Genomic DNA, 16,376 nt, shown 5'->3' with positions numbered 1-16,376 from the left:
GCTGGATAAATAGGGATTTCTGAAGTGAGTGGAGTGGGCTGGGTGGTATTTTGGCCCTTTTGAAAGCTGAGGGATGAGACAGATTCAGGCCAGTGTAGGAAAGATGCAGCTAGGGATTGCTGTAAGTGGGGAGGCCGGGAGGCAGAGTGTGGCCAGATGTCTGGGTTGCCTACCCTGATGCAAGGAGCTTGGGCTGTTCTGGTTGGCAGTGGGCATCACTGGAGGGTTTTAAAAGGAGAATTACTTGGGAATGGATTGAATGAGGTGAGACAGGAAAGAGAACAGTGGCCAGTGAGGATGCACTGGAGAAATTTCAGAGAAGAGGGACTGGGGAACAGAACTGAGCTGGGCAGGGTGGGGAGCCAGGGGTGACTGTCCAGTTTCTGGGGCCTGGAACTATGTAGATGTCAGGGAAATACAGATGTTCATGAAGTGGGTGTTTCAGAAGGGCTGGGCTTGCTGCACCCAGGGCAGGGATGGTGGAGGGGGTGGAGAGTGGAATGGTCTGTTGGGACCCATGGAGGCTGGGTGCTGTGGCTATCCTGGGGAGAGGGGTCTGGAGCATAGAGGTGCAGTATGGCTGCAGGGAGAGATTGGGTGCCATTATCATGCTGGAGATAGGCAAGGGAATGTGGGGAATCTGCCCAGAAGGGTTGTACGGTGATTCAGAAACCGTCGGATGTGATCTTGGAGAACTCTGACCATCTCGAACAAGGGAAGAGGAGGAGGAGGGGGAGCATGTTCCAGGGCAGGTGGAGGGGCACTGGAGGAAAGTGGAGGACAGCCAGTTGTTCCTGACAGCTGTGTGAGAAATCAGAGAAACCCCATGTGAGAAGGGCAGGGAACATAGCGATCACATTTAGGAAGTAGGAGCTCAGTGGGGACCTGGACCAAGTGCAGCTTCCCATGGCCGTGGTGCAGTAGTGAAGCCTGATTGCTGGGGGTTGACTTGAGCTTTGAAAACAGGGAAGTCTACCCAGCAAACGTGGACTTTCCTTACACCTCTTGATGGAAGGGAAGATGAATGGCAGCAACAGGAATGTAAATTGATGCAGTTACTGTGGACAACAAGATGGAGGTTCCTCAAAAAATTAAAAATAGGACTACCAGATGGTCCAGTGATTCCACTGGCGGTATGTCCCCCCCAAAGTGAAAACAATAACTCAAAAGGCCGAGTGGGAGGCAGGGATGCTCCTTCCCTAGGTGGAGCGAAGCTGGGCATCTTGCAGGCGTTCCCTCCCTAATGCTTCCTGCCAGCAGGATCCCACTTCTGGCTTGGCCAGGATGAGTCAGTATTGTCACATCCTGCACTAATGATAACCTTTCCATGACTTTGTTCAGTTACAGCTTTGGTACCTTGGTACCTAGTTTGTTTGGTATATGTTGGCACAGCATTTTTAGCATCTTGAACAAGGTAATATGCATCCAACATGTTGTAGATTGTTTTATTCACAGTAGAGTGAGACCAAGTAGTGATAGGTCTACTTTTATTCTAACAATGTGGGGAAGGGGGGGATGTGTGGAACTAGACTGGGCATCAGGAGACATCCCTGTCACGTACAGGTGTATGATCCTGGGCAAGTTACTTCATTCTTCTGGGCTTCTGGTTCCTCCCACTAAGATGTGGGTAACGGACTGGATCATACTCATTGTCCATTTTAGCCTTAATACCCATTGTTCCTTCGTCCATCACCACGTGTCTTAGGTGAAGCTGAGGGTGTTTTGTGCCTGGGAGGTACTTGGAAGGATGAACAGTAGAATCAGTTGGGAGCTGGTGTGAGCAGGTTGAGGGAGATCAACTCTTTACTGCGTGTGACTGTTTCCTTTAACTGCTCTGATGCCAAAGTTTTGATTTTCTTACTCTTCTAGAAGCTTTTTAGCACCGCACATGAACAGGCATTGTTTTGTTCTGACCTGTGTTTATCTTACACCTGGACGCTCAGGCTTGGGTGACTGTATTATTTTCTTATCAGCTTATTTGTGGGGTTCATTTCTTTGAGAGGATATAATTAAGTGGAAGCAGATTATCTTGGTATTTAGGACTTAGGTATTAGGACTTAAACCTGTCTGGTGGCTTGCTCTTGAGGAATTTATACGTAATGATTTTGTACCCTGTTCTGGCAGAAACAGTTTGTATGTAGCATACTCCTGCGGAATGGCAAGTAGAATTCGAAAACCAGGAAGGAAACAAAAAGCTTGTGTGCAGCCCTGGCATGCCACTCCATTTCTCTAGCATGGCTGCAGGTTTGAGTCTGAGATTCCTGGTAAGCAATGCAAAAATGGAAATGCAGCTCTAATCGAACTGTGTAATAGCCTTTGGTTGGAGGTAGTGAGGCTGGGAGAAGCCAAAAAATTAGTTCCTAGGAGAAGTAGACCTTTTTGTAGTATTTAATTAAGCACATTTCTCCTATCCGCCTTAACCCAATGTTTCTGAAGGTATATATATATTTTTTTTTTTCAAGGGATGTTCAGTATTTAAAAAAAAATGGATAGCAAAGTTTCAATAAATGCTGCATACTATATATTGATTGATGATTAACAATGAATGGCACCATTTGGAAAATCTTTCCTAAGTCTAGTAGTAAGGAAACCTGTGCATCTTTGTTTAACCCAGGGTTTTCAAAATTATATATGACTTCAAAGCTCTTTTCCTCCCTGCATAGCTTTTAACAATAACTAAGCTTTTTATAAAAATTTAAAGAGAGATACAGAGAGAGAGCATGAGGGAGGACAAAGGTGGGGAGAGAGAGAGAGAATCTCAAACAGGCTCCACTTGGGCGAAGAGCCTGATGCGGGGCTCCATCTCACGACCTTGAGATCATGACCTGAGCTGAAACCAAGAGTCTGACGCTCAACCAGGGGGCACCCAGGTGCCCCTTTTTTTCTTGCTTTTTATAGCAAGTTTGGCTACCAGTTGCATAAGGCTGCCTCTGGCTATTTAATAGAACCACATGGATGGGTAAAACCTCACTGATGCAGGGAGTGGGGTGCCCCATCCCTCTGGTGTGGGGCCAGTGACTGGGCATCAGTCCTGGCTTCTCCCTCTGCTCACTAGCTGTGTGGCTGTCAGCAGGATAGTCATTTTCTCCAGCACCCAATTCCTTATCTATAAAATTGTGGTATCAGTATCACCTACCTCATGGAGTCGTAGTGTAGAAAAACATGTCAATGTATGTAAAGTGCTCGCTACTCTGTCTCACGTAAGTAATTAATAATAACTGTTGGAGATGACTGTAATGCGTGTCACCCCTGTTGAGGAGCCTGCTGTGATATCACATTCCAACGAGGTACTGGGTACTAACTACACTGTTTCTTTGGGTGCTGACTCTGCTTCAGAACATGTTCACCCTTTGTGATCGTTGCTTATTTTCACAGTTGCCATCTCCTTGATTCTGCGACCTGGTTGGGGGCATCTCCAGCCCCTGGTTTGGACCCTGGTAGGGTACAGGTATTCAGAGTGGAGTTTTTCAACTGAGCTGACAGCGAGTCTGGGTCCTAGGGCATATAGAGAAGTCAAATTATGTTGAAAACCATTCTGCCTGGGGGTGTATTTGCCTGCATAAGTTGTTAGTGTGTTAGAAACCAATTTCTTAAGACTGCATCTGGTCCTCTAAACGTTTTTGTTGAATGCTGAGGAAATCATTTGACTCCTTTTGTTCTTGAAGTTTCTCTAGTAGAAGAGACCTGGCACTACATAAATTGTGAATTGAAAGAATGACTGAAGTTATAAAAGGTGCTAAAAACAAATGATTTTATAATAGCCTGATGCAGACGTTGCTGATAATGACTATAAAGCTTAGTTGTATCTAGCAGAGATGGAGAATCTTTGTTTTTCAGTGACGGGCCACTGAGCTACAGAGAAAAATCAGTGATGGAATTTGTAAGTAGGAGATTGTTTTAGAAGAGAATCATAAAATGTTACATATTCTCATAGAATTAATTGAACATAAGATTTTGCTACATATAAGCAATGAAAAGTGTGTTTTTGTTGTACTTTAGGGCCGTTTAGGGAAGAGGGTTAGCAGAAGAAATAAGGGAAACTAAGAAATGAGATGCAGAGGGGAAAAAATAGCCTGAGAAAGATGTAAATAATTAAATGGAGAAGGATGTAGGGAACTGCAGGACAGAGGCTTAGAGTAGAGACCAGCGAGGCTTAGGGAGAGACAGGTGGTGACTCTCAGTAATCAGAGGAATTGTCACCGCAGGTACAGTCTCTGGGCTCTCAGGACACTGCTGTGCAGAAGGGGAAAGCCATGTTGCATATTCGCAACCCCAGGCATAAGTTCCGTGACAGTGATGAACATGGTAAAGAACATTTCTCCTGCATTTGAACCTTGTGACAAGCTATGAGGTCAGGATTTTCATCTCCGTATTACAGACAGGGGAAGCAAGTCACAAGTGTGTTAAATGCCTTGCATAGGGTGCCGCAGGTAATGTTTGGCTCTCTAAATCTCTCGTGTTTTCTACCTGCCCCCTTCACACATTCTGATGACTTTGGTGTGGGCTGACGCCCAGAGTTATGTCTAAATCAGAGATTCTCTATGTAATTCCTACTTTGCTTTTTGAGAAAAATGGTTGGAAGATGACAGCCATTTATTATGCGGTCGTAATATGGGCTAAATCACCCACCAGAAATAAAGCAACACTGACTAAATGTCTCTTTTCCCCAGCTGACGTGTGAGGCAGATGAGCGATCTGTTTGCCCGCAGGCCAATTACAGGAGATGTTGTCTTCTGTTACCTGGTTCTGCAAACCTCACATCTTGGAATTCACAAGTGAATGCCTTGTATGTGACATTTCCCGGGTGGCCTAAATTACGTGCTCCAAGGAGCTGCTGTCCAGATGAAAAACAAATCACACAAGGTGCCTCATTTACCAGTGCTGATGTTTCACCAGCGCTACCCTGCTGAAGCCTCACTTCCCACGGTACTGTTGGGATAGCTGTCTTGGCAGCTTCTTCTCACTCCATGCTTTGCCCCACTGCCTGCATAACATTGCTCCTGCTCAAGAACCTCTTTGGCTCCCCACTGACCTCCAAGTCAAGGGCAGACCCTCAGCCTGGCCTTCAAGGTTGTTTTATTTCTGATTATTCCTCACAGTGTTCTGAGACCAAAAGATCTTCCCCGCCTTATCCCAGGTTGGTCTGAACTGTACCCTCCACCCCCATTGATCTTTGCTGTTGGAATGTTGTGACCCCCACTCATCACCCCCTGTTCATCCTTGTCATATCCCAGAAGCCTGGAAATATTTTCCTTCAGTGCAACCAAACATATGCTCTCACTCCCTTGAACCCTCTACACTCTGTTCCCCTGTGATGTTGTTTGCTGCTTTCTGCTCTCCCCAGATTATACAGTCCCACGGGGTCGGGATTGTCTCTCAGTTAGAATTACATTTCTTGTACCTGCCATGGAGCAGGCCCTCTGGAAGCGACTTGGAAGTCACGCAGAACATGTGCACCAGTGATGAGGCCAGCCCTTTTAGTGGTGCACCTACTGTGCACCAGCTGCTGAATCATGATCTCATCATGCTCACTTACGGTGCTGTCCAAGGCCGATTTGAACTGGAGGCTTCCTTGCTCCCATGCTGCACCCAGATGACCACGTTACACGGTGGTAAACACCCACGCATGCACAACCCTTCTGCTGTGTCCATATAGGGTGTCTCTGCACACACAGACCTCTACCTGCCTGTGTCTTAGAATTACCTGGGAGCTTTGAAAATACCCATGCTGGGACCCAGCTCTCACAAAGTATATCAGAGTCCCCAGGGGGTGGGGAAGGCTGTCGTGTTTTCACCAGCTCCCCAGGTGATTCCATTCCAGGTCCCATGTCCCCAAGCCAGAGTAAGAAAGTTCGCAGCCCTGGGAGGGCTCCTGGGAGTTCTCCTGACCATTGGCTGTCCTCCTAAGAACTTCTCTCTCTCTCTCTCTCTCTCTTTTTTTTAAATAATAAACTTATTTTTTTATTGGTGTTCAATTTGCCAACATACAGAATAACACCCAGTGCTCATCCTGTCAAGTGCCCCCCTCAGTGCCCGTCACCCATTCACCCCCACCCCCCGCCCTCCTCCCCTTCCACTACCCTTAGTTCGTTTCCCAGAGTTAAGAGTCTTCATGAAGAACTTCTCTTTTTAGTGAGTTCCCGACTACCTCCAAGCTTTTGAAGGTGAGGAAGGGCTCATCTGTACGTGGCCATGGTCTCTGGGTCCCTCCTCTCTTGGGGTAGACAGCATGGACTGGAGGTCTCCCTTTTGGGCAGGGTCCCTCTTGCTGCAGCTGGCCTGAGTGTGCCTCAGTCATCCTAAGAGGTGAGCCTCCCCAAAATGCAACCCGTTTGCCCATGTAAGCATGTCTGTGTGAACTGAAGATGAGGGAGTGCTTTCAACTTGTATCTAATTTTAAAAGACAGACTTCTAATCTTGAGCAGGGACAGGTTTGTTGATGATGGGAAGGCTGGTAGAGCAGTGGTTCTCAAACTGTGGTCCCTGGAGCACCACCATCATCACCTGGGAGCGGGTTAGACTATAGATTCCCAGCTCCACCCCAGACCCGGTGGTACGCTGAGGTTGGGATCTGGCAGGGATCCAGTCCGTGTGGTTTTGGTGTCACCGAGGTTGAGAAGCACTGCCCTAGATTGATGGTGAGTACCCAGGTGTACCCCTGGAGTCTTACAAAATCTCGGCCTCCTGGGGCTCATCTCAGTGTCTGGAAAGCTGTATTTTTAGCAAGTGCTCCAGGAGATTCTGAAATGCAAGTTTTTTGTTTTTTTGCTTTTTTTTTTTTTTTTCCTGAATCCTGCTAGTAGAGACCTGATAAATATTGCATTCTTTTAATAATAACTTCGTATCCACTTGGCACAGGGTAAGGACACTTTTCTTTTCCTCCTGGAGTTTATGGCTCCTTCGTCTCTAATTACCAAGACATCTTCCATCCGTTCGTTACCCATTAAGTACAGACAGTCATTCCCTTTAGCACACATCTTTCTCATTGCTGGATTGTTCACTGTCACATAAAAGCCACAAGTGGATTTTATGGCCTCATGCATACTTAATTAGTTCATCTTCTCAAAATTGTGTTTTAAGTGAGTGGAGACATTAGCCTCTGATCTAATTGATCCACAAAACATCTTTTCAGGATGTTTGCAGGGCCCAGCAAACATGATCAGAGGCATCCTTGGGGTTTGTCAGAGACTACAGGTCAAGGAGGTGAGGATCCTACTACTTTTTGTCACCCCTTGTGGGTTGCTCTGCAAAGAACAGGGTTGAGGCAGGACAAGAGCTGCAGGCACATGCAGCTCTAGAAGAGCTGATTATTTTTTGTTTTGCCCACAGCTGTCTCTACCCCCACCATCCTTATCTGTCATCATAAATGTCCACACCTGTGTGATATTTTATGACAGGGCACACCTGCCGGAACAGAGCTGTTGTCATGTTTCAGAGATGCCGCCTAATACGTATGTCATTAAGCCTCATGGCAGGAATGAAAAATGACTTCTGCTCCAACCCTTCCCACCTGCTACCCTCCTACCTCTGTTGTCCTTTACTCCCATCGTGGAGGTCACCAGGCTGCTGGAGAGGACTCTAGCGCACCCAGAGGACCCTGCCTGGATGCGTTCCTGCACCCAGCCTCTTCTGGGCATCTGTCAGGACTCTGCACAAAGGGCCGGATGAAGCCTTCTGGAGCCTCCCAGGCAGATAGACTGTGGTCTTTTGTACACCTTAGCTATTGCAGGGCCTTAGCTGTTACAGGCCTCAGGTAGAGCCCTTGTTCCATTGTGCTTGTTTGTGTTAACAAAGCAAAGGAGTGAATAAAGGAAGCCTTTGTTTTTTCCCATGCAGGCCTTCCAGAAAGAACTTCTTTGGGAGTATTTGAAAGCCATTTTGATGGGACCAGACTGGCTAATAAATTTCTTTTCTTGACAATTGCAAATACTTGGTGCCTGAAAAATGAGCTAGCCACATAACCAGGGCTGACTTGAGTGGTGAGCTGGCCTTGACTTGGTTAGAAAGTGCAGTGCAAACAGGAATTAGATTGGAATGTGGGCAACAGAGCGGGTACACAGATGTCCCATCACCAATACCAGTGTTAGGACCCTGTTCTGCTGAGCACACCCACAGGGCCATCGCTGAACGAAGAGTCCACCTCCTTCAGCATATGGGTGCCCTTGCATTAGTGCTGTGCTGCTGACCCCAGACTGAGCCCCCTGGGGGCTGCAGCCTCACCCTCGGCCCCACTCCTGACCAGCTGAGTCAGAAACTCGGGGAGGGACCAGGCATCTGAACTCTTAAGTGGTTCTCAAGTGCTTCCAATCTAGGTGGCTTTGAGAACCACTGGGTTGAAAGAGTGTTTCAACAAGTGGGGTTGAAGGTGAGGTTGGGAGGAATCACCTGACTACTCTTTTTTTCATAAGGTACCTAGAGACATGTTCCTCCTTACAGGTATAGCTGTGTGTGGGTCAGAGGCTGTTGGATGTGCAGGTTTTGACAATGGCGCACCTACACGTTTGGAAGAAGGCTAGATCCGCATGACTCTGTTCCTCCCATTCCTTAGCACACTGCCCAGTGTCTCCGGAGATAGAATTCTGCTTCTAGCCGCTTCACAAATTCTCCTGTGCACTTCTCTTGCCACTGTGCTGTGCCTTTTGTCTCTCTGTTCTCAGTAATAGTTTGCTGGCATTCTTTTTCTACTCTTCTACCATCCACTTGCCACATGATGGCCACACCTGGCATGTCTTTTGCTTTGATGTTGCTGGATGCCCACAGATAAGTGATAGTGGTTAGACAGTCCTAACCAGCGTTTACACCTGTATGTTGTTGGCTCCTGGTTCCTGGCACTCATATCCTCATTTTATAGCTGAGAAAGTGAAAGCATAGGGTGAACTGCCCAAGGTCACAGCATCAGGATGGCCCCAGAGCCCTGGCTCTGTACCCCTCTCCCTGCACTCTCCTGCAAGGTAGGGAAAGGCTCCTCTGTGCTAAGGAACCTTTTGTTATTTCTGATCTGCACGGACATCCTGCCAGGTTGATGTTACTATTCCTGTTTCACAAAAATCAAGGCTTGGACAAATTAAGCAACTTGACCAAAATCCTAGAGCTAATTAAGGGAATGATAGCTGGGATTCAAACTAGGTGTTCCTCTCTCTGTGCTCTGCATTTTTTCCCACCGCACTGCTTGAGATTATCTAATTTCTTTAGGGTGGCATCTGTGGCTCTTGAGAATCTGTTACCAATCCACCTTTCCAACCACTTTCCATACTATTATTTCTTTATTTTTAAATTTTTAAAAATATTTTTTATTGGAGTTCAATTTGCCAACATATAGCATAACACCCAGTGCTCATCCCGTCAAGTGCCCCCCCCTCAGTGCCATCACTCAGTCACCCCAACCTCCTGCCCACCTCCCTTTCCACCACCCCATGTTTGTTTCCCAGAGTTAGGTGTCTCATGTTCTGTCACCCTCCCTGATATTTCCCACTCATTTTCTCTCCTTTCCCCTTTATTCCCTTTTATATTCCCCAAATGAATGAGACCATATAATGTTGGTCCTTCTCCGATTGACTTACTTCACTCAGCGTAATACCCTCCAGTTCCATCCACGTTGAAGCAAATGGTGGGTATTTGTCGTTTCTAATGGCTGAGTAATATCCCATTGTATATATAGACCACATCTTCCATACCATTATTAAATCATGGTAAAAAAGCCATCCAACTTTTGCTCACACTGTTCCTTTAGCCTGGAATGTTTTTCCCTGCCCACTAGGCCTATCAGATCTCCTAGGACAATAGGGACTCTTGCTGATAATACCCTGCATAGAACTCGCAAACAGCAGGGGGTGGGGGCCATTTGCATTTTCTCTGTAGCTCAAAAGCCCTAAAATAATGCATCTCCTCTTGACCTCCCACCTTCTGTGATGTTGCAGCATGAATGTAATATCCACTTTGTGTTATAGCTGTGCTTGTCTGCCTTTCTGCAAGGTGGCTTCTTGGGGACAGGTGTCACCTCTTCCTTTTTGCTGTGTGTGTGTCTAGGGAATTGCCAAGCCACAAGTAGAGGTTTAATATTTGTTAAAACAGATGGAGGGCAGACTAGAATACAGAGGTGGGGAAAGCCTTAAAAACCTTCCATCCAGAGGCCCTTGGCAGGTCTGTAGTGCACAGAACAGTTGAGGATGTGTTCATTTGAAGGTCTCCAGGGAAATGTACGTTGGAAATTTCCAGAAGGAAACAGAGCTAATGATTATCCCAATGAGCTAATTTAGCATGTCCATTTTGCCAGCTAGGTTTTTGTTTTATTTTCTTTAGGTATGCTTTGCTAACCTCCCAGTGAAGAGCCCCTGGCCCCGTGCCCTTGAAGCGTGGACCTTCTAAATAGGGTGTAGTTGGGAGCCTGCGAAAATGGACTTCAGGGCTTGGACGGGAATCCCGAGCCCTATATGGTGGTGGCGTGTGGGGAAGGGGATGTTGTTTCCCAAGTGTAGACAGTATCTTTCAGGATGGAAACAGGTGCCCAGAAACCAACCAACCAACCAACCGTCCTGCCATTGGGAAAGTTAACTCTTTAACCGTCGAGTCAGGGTTATCATGCCAGGTATCTTTCGGATTCTTCAGGTTTCAGTCCTTTGCACCGGGGGCAGGGGCGGGGCGGCCGGTGCACTGCGAGGCGCGAGGGGGGGGGGCGTCCTCCCCGGGGGTGTCCATCAGCCCCGGCCTTGACGTGTGGTTCTGTGTCCGCAGGTGAGCGTCCTGACCACCCTGGAGCGCAGGTTCAACCTGCAGAGCGCCGACGTGGGCGTCATCGCCAGCAGCTTCGAGATCGGGAACCTGGCGCTCATCCTCTTCGTGAGCTACTTCGGGGCGCGCGGGCACCGGCCGCGCCTCATCGGCTGCGGCGGCATCGTCATGGCCCTGGGCGCGCTGCTGTCGGCGCTGCCCGAGTTCCTGACGCACCAGTACAAGTACGAGGCGGGGGAGATCCGCTGGGGCGCCGAGGGCCGCGACGTGTGCGCCGCCAACGGCTCGGGCGGCGACCAGGGCCCCGACCCAGACCTCATCTGCCGCAGCCGGACGGCCACCAACATGATGTACTTGCTGCTCATTGGCGCCCAGGTGCTCCTGGGCATCGGTGCTACGCCCGTGCAGCCCCTGGGCGTCTCCTACATCGACGACCACGTGCGGAGGAAGGACTCCTCGCTCTACATAGGTAGGCGCGCCCCGGGGGGGCTCTTGCGCGCTCTCCAGGCCCCGCGCCCCGGGCCCCGCGGTCCTCAGCCTCGGCGGCACGTCTGCCGCGCGCGTGGGCTGCCCCAACTCGGAAAGATGCAGGACACCTGAGCTGCGCCCCCAGCAAGTCTGGTGTAGTTGGTCTGGGGTGCCACCTGGGCGGGCGTGGACTGTTTGGTTTTTTGAAAAAATATTCCCCAGGTGATTTCAGCGCGCAGTGGAATTTGAGGTCGCCTTTGCTGGAGCGTTAAGAAGCTGTGAATGGGAAGCCACGGTGGTGGTGGTGTGTTGGGGGGGGGGGGGTAAGGTGTATTTATCTGCCTTTCGTGTGTGTGCATTAGCCATACTTGGGCCCTACACGTTGGAAACCCCAGTTTTTAACAATTAGAACGATCTTCTGCTTCTCATCCTATTAAAGTTCAAAGGGGGAGATGATGGTATTTCCCGCATTTGGTATCATTCAAAGTCGGTGACTTCTGGCAACTTTCTGTAATGAGGATATAAGCAGGAGCTAGATATTTAGGAAGGAATAATGTACATGTGAGTTTTAAAAAAAAATTATTTTGCATCATGGCTTCTGATATTTTGTGCTGGCAAGGTGGAAGCCGTTTATCGGTCTAAGGTTAAGAAACCTTGAAACGGGAGTCCTTACAACAAATGGGGTCCTCGGTCACAGCTTTGGGGCACTGGGGCATGGTCATTCATAGGGTGAAGGCCTGCTGAACATTTCTATTCCCCGTTCGTGAAGTGTAATTTTGCCTTCTGCAGGCAGTGGTGGTGTTTCGAGCTCTCCCCACTCAGAAGACAGAATTACCCCTACCTGTGGAAGCCTTTTGCTTCCCAAAGCACTGTGCCTCGAAGTATTGTTAATTGCCATGTAAAGGTTTAGGTTGAAATAGAACTAGAGAGGCACCTGGGTGGCTCAGTACGTGAAGCGTCTGCCTTCGGCTCAGGTCATGATCTCTGGGTCCTGGGATCGAGCCTTGTGTCAGGCTCCCGGCTCAGTGGGGAACCTGCTGCTCCCTCTGCTGCTCCACCTGCTTGTGCATGCTCTCTCTGTGTCAAGTAAACAAATCTTAAAAAAGAATAAGATAGAATTTGGCATAAAGCTTTGTACCTGTTGAGCTTCCACCATGCTCTGTCTGCCCAAGGTTTCTGAGATAGCAGGGTTTGGCATAGTTACATACCTCCATACCGAGCTGAGGCTTTCTCAGCTATGGAGTAAATGCTTTTGTTGGACAAAATATGTTGCAAATGTGGGTTTCTGCTCTCTGAACAGGCTTGGTGAGGAAAGTGGAGAGTGTGTGCCTCTCCGTCCAAGGATAGAGCAGCTGGAGCCTGGTTGTGACTTAGCTTTCATTACGATGTGGAACACAGAAAACTTCCTAGGCTGAAGATGGCCAGACCCTCTCCCCATATGGTCAGGGTAGGAACTAAGGACATTGTTGTTTCTACAGCTGGAGTGACAGCCACCCCACATGAGTCTCTTGCAGACTAGGACATGGGCTATGGCATATAGCCACATAGCTTCCTGGGGTTCGGTCAGATAATTGGTCTTGGACTTGACTGATGTTACCCTAAGACCCTGGGAGAGATGTTTTCTGGTAGCAGTAACAGCAGGTAGATAAAGCACAGAAAAGGAAGTGGGGAATGAAAAGCTGAGGTCTTGTTTCTGATGATAGATTCAAGCTGAAAAATTTCTCCCCACGATCCCTCCTTAAGTCCTTTCAGTGCTGAATCACGTCTGCTTGGGGCTTCCTACCTGGGGCAGCAGGCCCAAAACCCTCTTCTGGAAGTCTACCCTGCTGAGTTAGACCATGGTCTTTCCCCGCAGTGCATAGGGCCTGGTTTATAGGTGCAAAGCTGTAAAGTGAGGAGGTACTTTGGTTTTGTGTGTAGCATATGGAGACATGGGCAGTAGGGATGACCATTCAAAGCAAAGGGCCTTTTCCAGTTGAGGCCGCATCCATGTCTGTGGGATTCGCTGTGAGTCTTTGTTAGCAAGAATGTTTCAGGCTAATTTCTACTTGGGCACCATTTGTTTTTTTTCTTCTGTGGTAGCTAAACAGAGTTGAAAGTGTCTATTTGTGTGGTGCATGGACCTCTCGGTGGCACTGGTCCATCTGGCAAATTCCAAAACATGACCGTACATAGCCATTGAGATGGGCTCTCTGAGTGCCTCTGAACTGGTTTCATGGGTCTCTGTTTACAGGGAACAGAAAAGAGGAAGCCTTCTGCAGAGATAGGCCTCAGTAGGTGGTCTTATCCCATGCATGCTTTGGATTCTCTAGGAACAATCTAAGAAAACCACAGTATATGCAGAGTGTAACTGGTTCCTTCATTTGTCATACAGGACATTAAAAACAATGTTTGTGATCATGAGAATATTTTAGCATTTATCTGCTCTAATGGCTTTAATGCCACTTAAAGCTTTGGGATGTCTATGGGGGAACCTACTGAATGGGACAGATGAATTATGGCCTTATATATTGCCTGCAGAGAGGAGGAAAGTCAGAAGGGATGGGCACTGGAACTGTTTGTATAGATGTGTGCCCACCAGGGTGGAATAGCATGTGTGTCCCCTGGTTTCAGCTCCTACAAAGCTGGTGAAGAGAGTGAGGCCCACAACCATCTGGTCATATGCCTAAAACGTGAGTGTGGATTGGAGATGGAAAAGATGATAAATACTGCCTTTGTAAAACACAGACTTCTTCACAGCTGATCCTTTTCCTGTGAATGTCCACAGAAAAGGGGATGATGACCATGTAGGCTCAGCCACAGGACATGGGTGGTGAGACTTACCCCTGGGTTGTGCATGTTCTGAGTCACCAGTCGCTCCTGGGGGCTCACCTGTGGCCACGTCGTGGACGCTCTAATGAAGGGGAAATTGAAGCATTCCATCTCAAGTCAAGCCGATATTGTCCTCTGGAGTGACTGTTTGCTTTGGACTGTTGTGGCCGTGCCACTGCCAAGCTCCTGAATTCCTTGATGGGCCATTCACCAGGGGCTTCTCTGGCTGGCACCATTCTGCAGCTGCCCCTCTGTGTGGGGAGGGAGCCAAGGGAGCTCATTACCAGGGACAAAACCCGCTGAATGGGAACACGTCTCTGCTGGCAGGCTTCTCCCTACCGTACAGTGTGGAGCCAAGCCTCACGGAGCAGCTAGACAATGAGCTGTGGCTGGCACGTGGCATCCTTTCCTCCTAGAGGGACTGATGGGGCCGAGTGGCAGTGGAGACCATCTGAAATGACACATGACCAGGGTCCAAGAGTCGACCTTTTGGGAGTCTCCTCAGTGAGCCTCTGGCCCATGACACAACCTCCTGTTAGCTCAGTTTTCTTAGCTGTTCTGTTTCCCCAAATTCAAAACCTGGCAAGTCCTATTGTAGGCAAGAGTAAGTAGGATAATATAATGGACTCACTCAGTGTGTCCTTTGTTAGGTCCCTGGGTCAGTCGGTTGCAACCTTGTCCTGTTTGAGGGAAAAGGTGAAATGGGAGTGATAGATTTTTAAAATAACTTTATTCCTGGTTGAAAAGTATTCCAACTTTTCAACTGTTGACAACTTTGGAAGTACAGAGAAAGAAGAAAGAATCACTACTCTTAGCTTTATGATCATATAAGTTCTCTCCCCCCCCCACACCGCATTGGTATGCTTTTCTACCAAAAATGTGTTTAGGGGTACCGGGGTGTGCAGTTGGTAAAGCGTCCGACCCCTGGTTTCAGCTCAGGTTGTGGTCTCAGGGTCCTGAGATTGAGACCCGTGTTGGGCTCTGTGCTCAGCGTGGAGGCAGCTTGAGACTTTCCCTCTTTCCCTCTCCCCCTCCTCTCCCAAAATAAAGAGATCTTTAAAAAATTGTGTTTAGGGCAACCCCGGCGCAGCAGTTTAGCGCAGCCTGCAGCCCGGGATGTGATCCTGGAGACCCGGGATTGAGTCCCACGTCGGGCTCCCTGCATGGAGTCTGCTTCTCCCTCTGCCTGTCTCTCTCTCTCTCTCAATAAATAAATAAATAAAAATCTTTAAAAAAATTTGTGTTTATAATAAATGCATCTCTCAATATTTGATGCATGTTGCCGTGTGTTACTAAATATTTTTCTGTGATGTTGCTACTGCATATGTAGCATTCTCTTGCAGATCTCTACCGTAATGTTTAATGCCCTCTATTGTTGGACATGTGTTTTTTTAAAGGGTTGTTGTTAATGAGGCAGACAGGAACAGGGATTCTGAGAGATGCAGTGACCTGCCTGAGAATACTTAGCTGAATGGAGCCAGACTCTGGGTCTGACGGTGAAGGTTTTCCCATGTACGTCTAGGGCCTGTCACAAGGCTGGGGTTGTCGGTGGAGGGGGGGGGGGCGGTGGATGGTCCAAGGGGTCAGGTACAAGTCAGGACATTGCACAAGACTGCATGAAGCCTTAAGGAAATAAAAATCGCAGGAGCCCGGCAAGGAGGGAAGAGCACAGTGTGCCTCACAGCCGAGGGGAGAGGGTGGGATCAGAATGGGGAGTGTGTGTCAAAGCCTGAGATTGGGGGAGTTGGGAGGCAGAGGGAAGGGTGGTTCGGGCTAATAGTCCAGGGCAGGGTTCTGGAACTCCTGCTGCTCCGAGTAGACGTGGGTGTAGATGAGAGCTGTCACTCAGCTGGTATATTCCGCCTTCTGCTTCCCTGTCTCCAGCGATGCAGGGCACTCCCCCCGCCCCCCCCCAACTGGATGTTCATTCCCTTCTTGAACCATGATAGCCATTAGGTAATTGTGCTTGTGTTGTGTTAGAAATCTGGTTTACAGCTTCACACACGCTGCTGCTTCTGATTCTGTCCCAATACCTCATTTTGAGATAATGCTAGAATCCTAAATCGCTGCAAAATACAAAGAAGTCCCCCATGCCCTCCACCCAGTTTCCCCCAGTGGTAACATGGCACTTAACTGTAGCACAATATCAAAACCAGGAAATTAACACTGGTACAGTCCATGGAGTTTACTCAGATTTTACCGGTGTTATGTGCACTTATTTGTGTGTCCGTCTGTGTGCATATGTATATAGTTCCGTGCAATTTTATTATGTGTGTGGGAGGTCTTCAAAATGCAGAAACCAGATCATTTTGAGTCTTGTGTGTTTGGCGGACCTACACACAGGCAGCAGTAATACATGCACGCACATG

General features: G+C 48.3%; 1 protein-coding gene across 2 annotated transcripts in view; it reads left to right on the top strand.

Moving 5' to 3' along the window:
* The window catches only part of SLCO3A1 (solute carrier organic anion transporter family member 3A1), a 303,094-nt gene that overhangs the window by 51,504 nt on the left and 235,214 nt on the right, over positions 1-16,376 (top strand). For both annotated transcript variants that reach the window (XM_038532752.1, XM_038532751.1), the window contains exon 2: positions 10,732-11,197. In XM_038532752.1, coding sequence (XP_038388680.1) covers positions 10,732-11,197 — 466 coding nt within the window. The remainder of the gene's footprint in view (positions 1-10,731; positions 11,198-16,376) is intronic.

This window comes from Canis lupus, chromosome 3 (genome assembly GCF_011100685.1).
Source record: "Canis lupus familiaris isolate Mischka breed German Shepherd chromosome 3, alternate assembly UU_Cfam_GSD_1.0, whole genome shotgun sequence".
In the NCBI taxonomy this organism is placed as follows: domain Eukaryota; kingdom Metazoa; phylum Chordata; class Mammalia; order Carnivora; family Canidae; genus Canis; species Canis lupus.
This window is presented reverse-complemented; position numbering and strand designations above follow the sequence as displayed.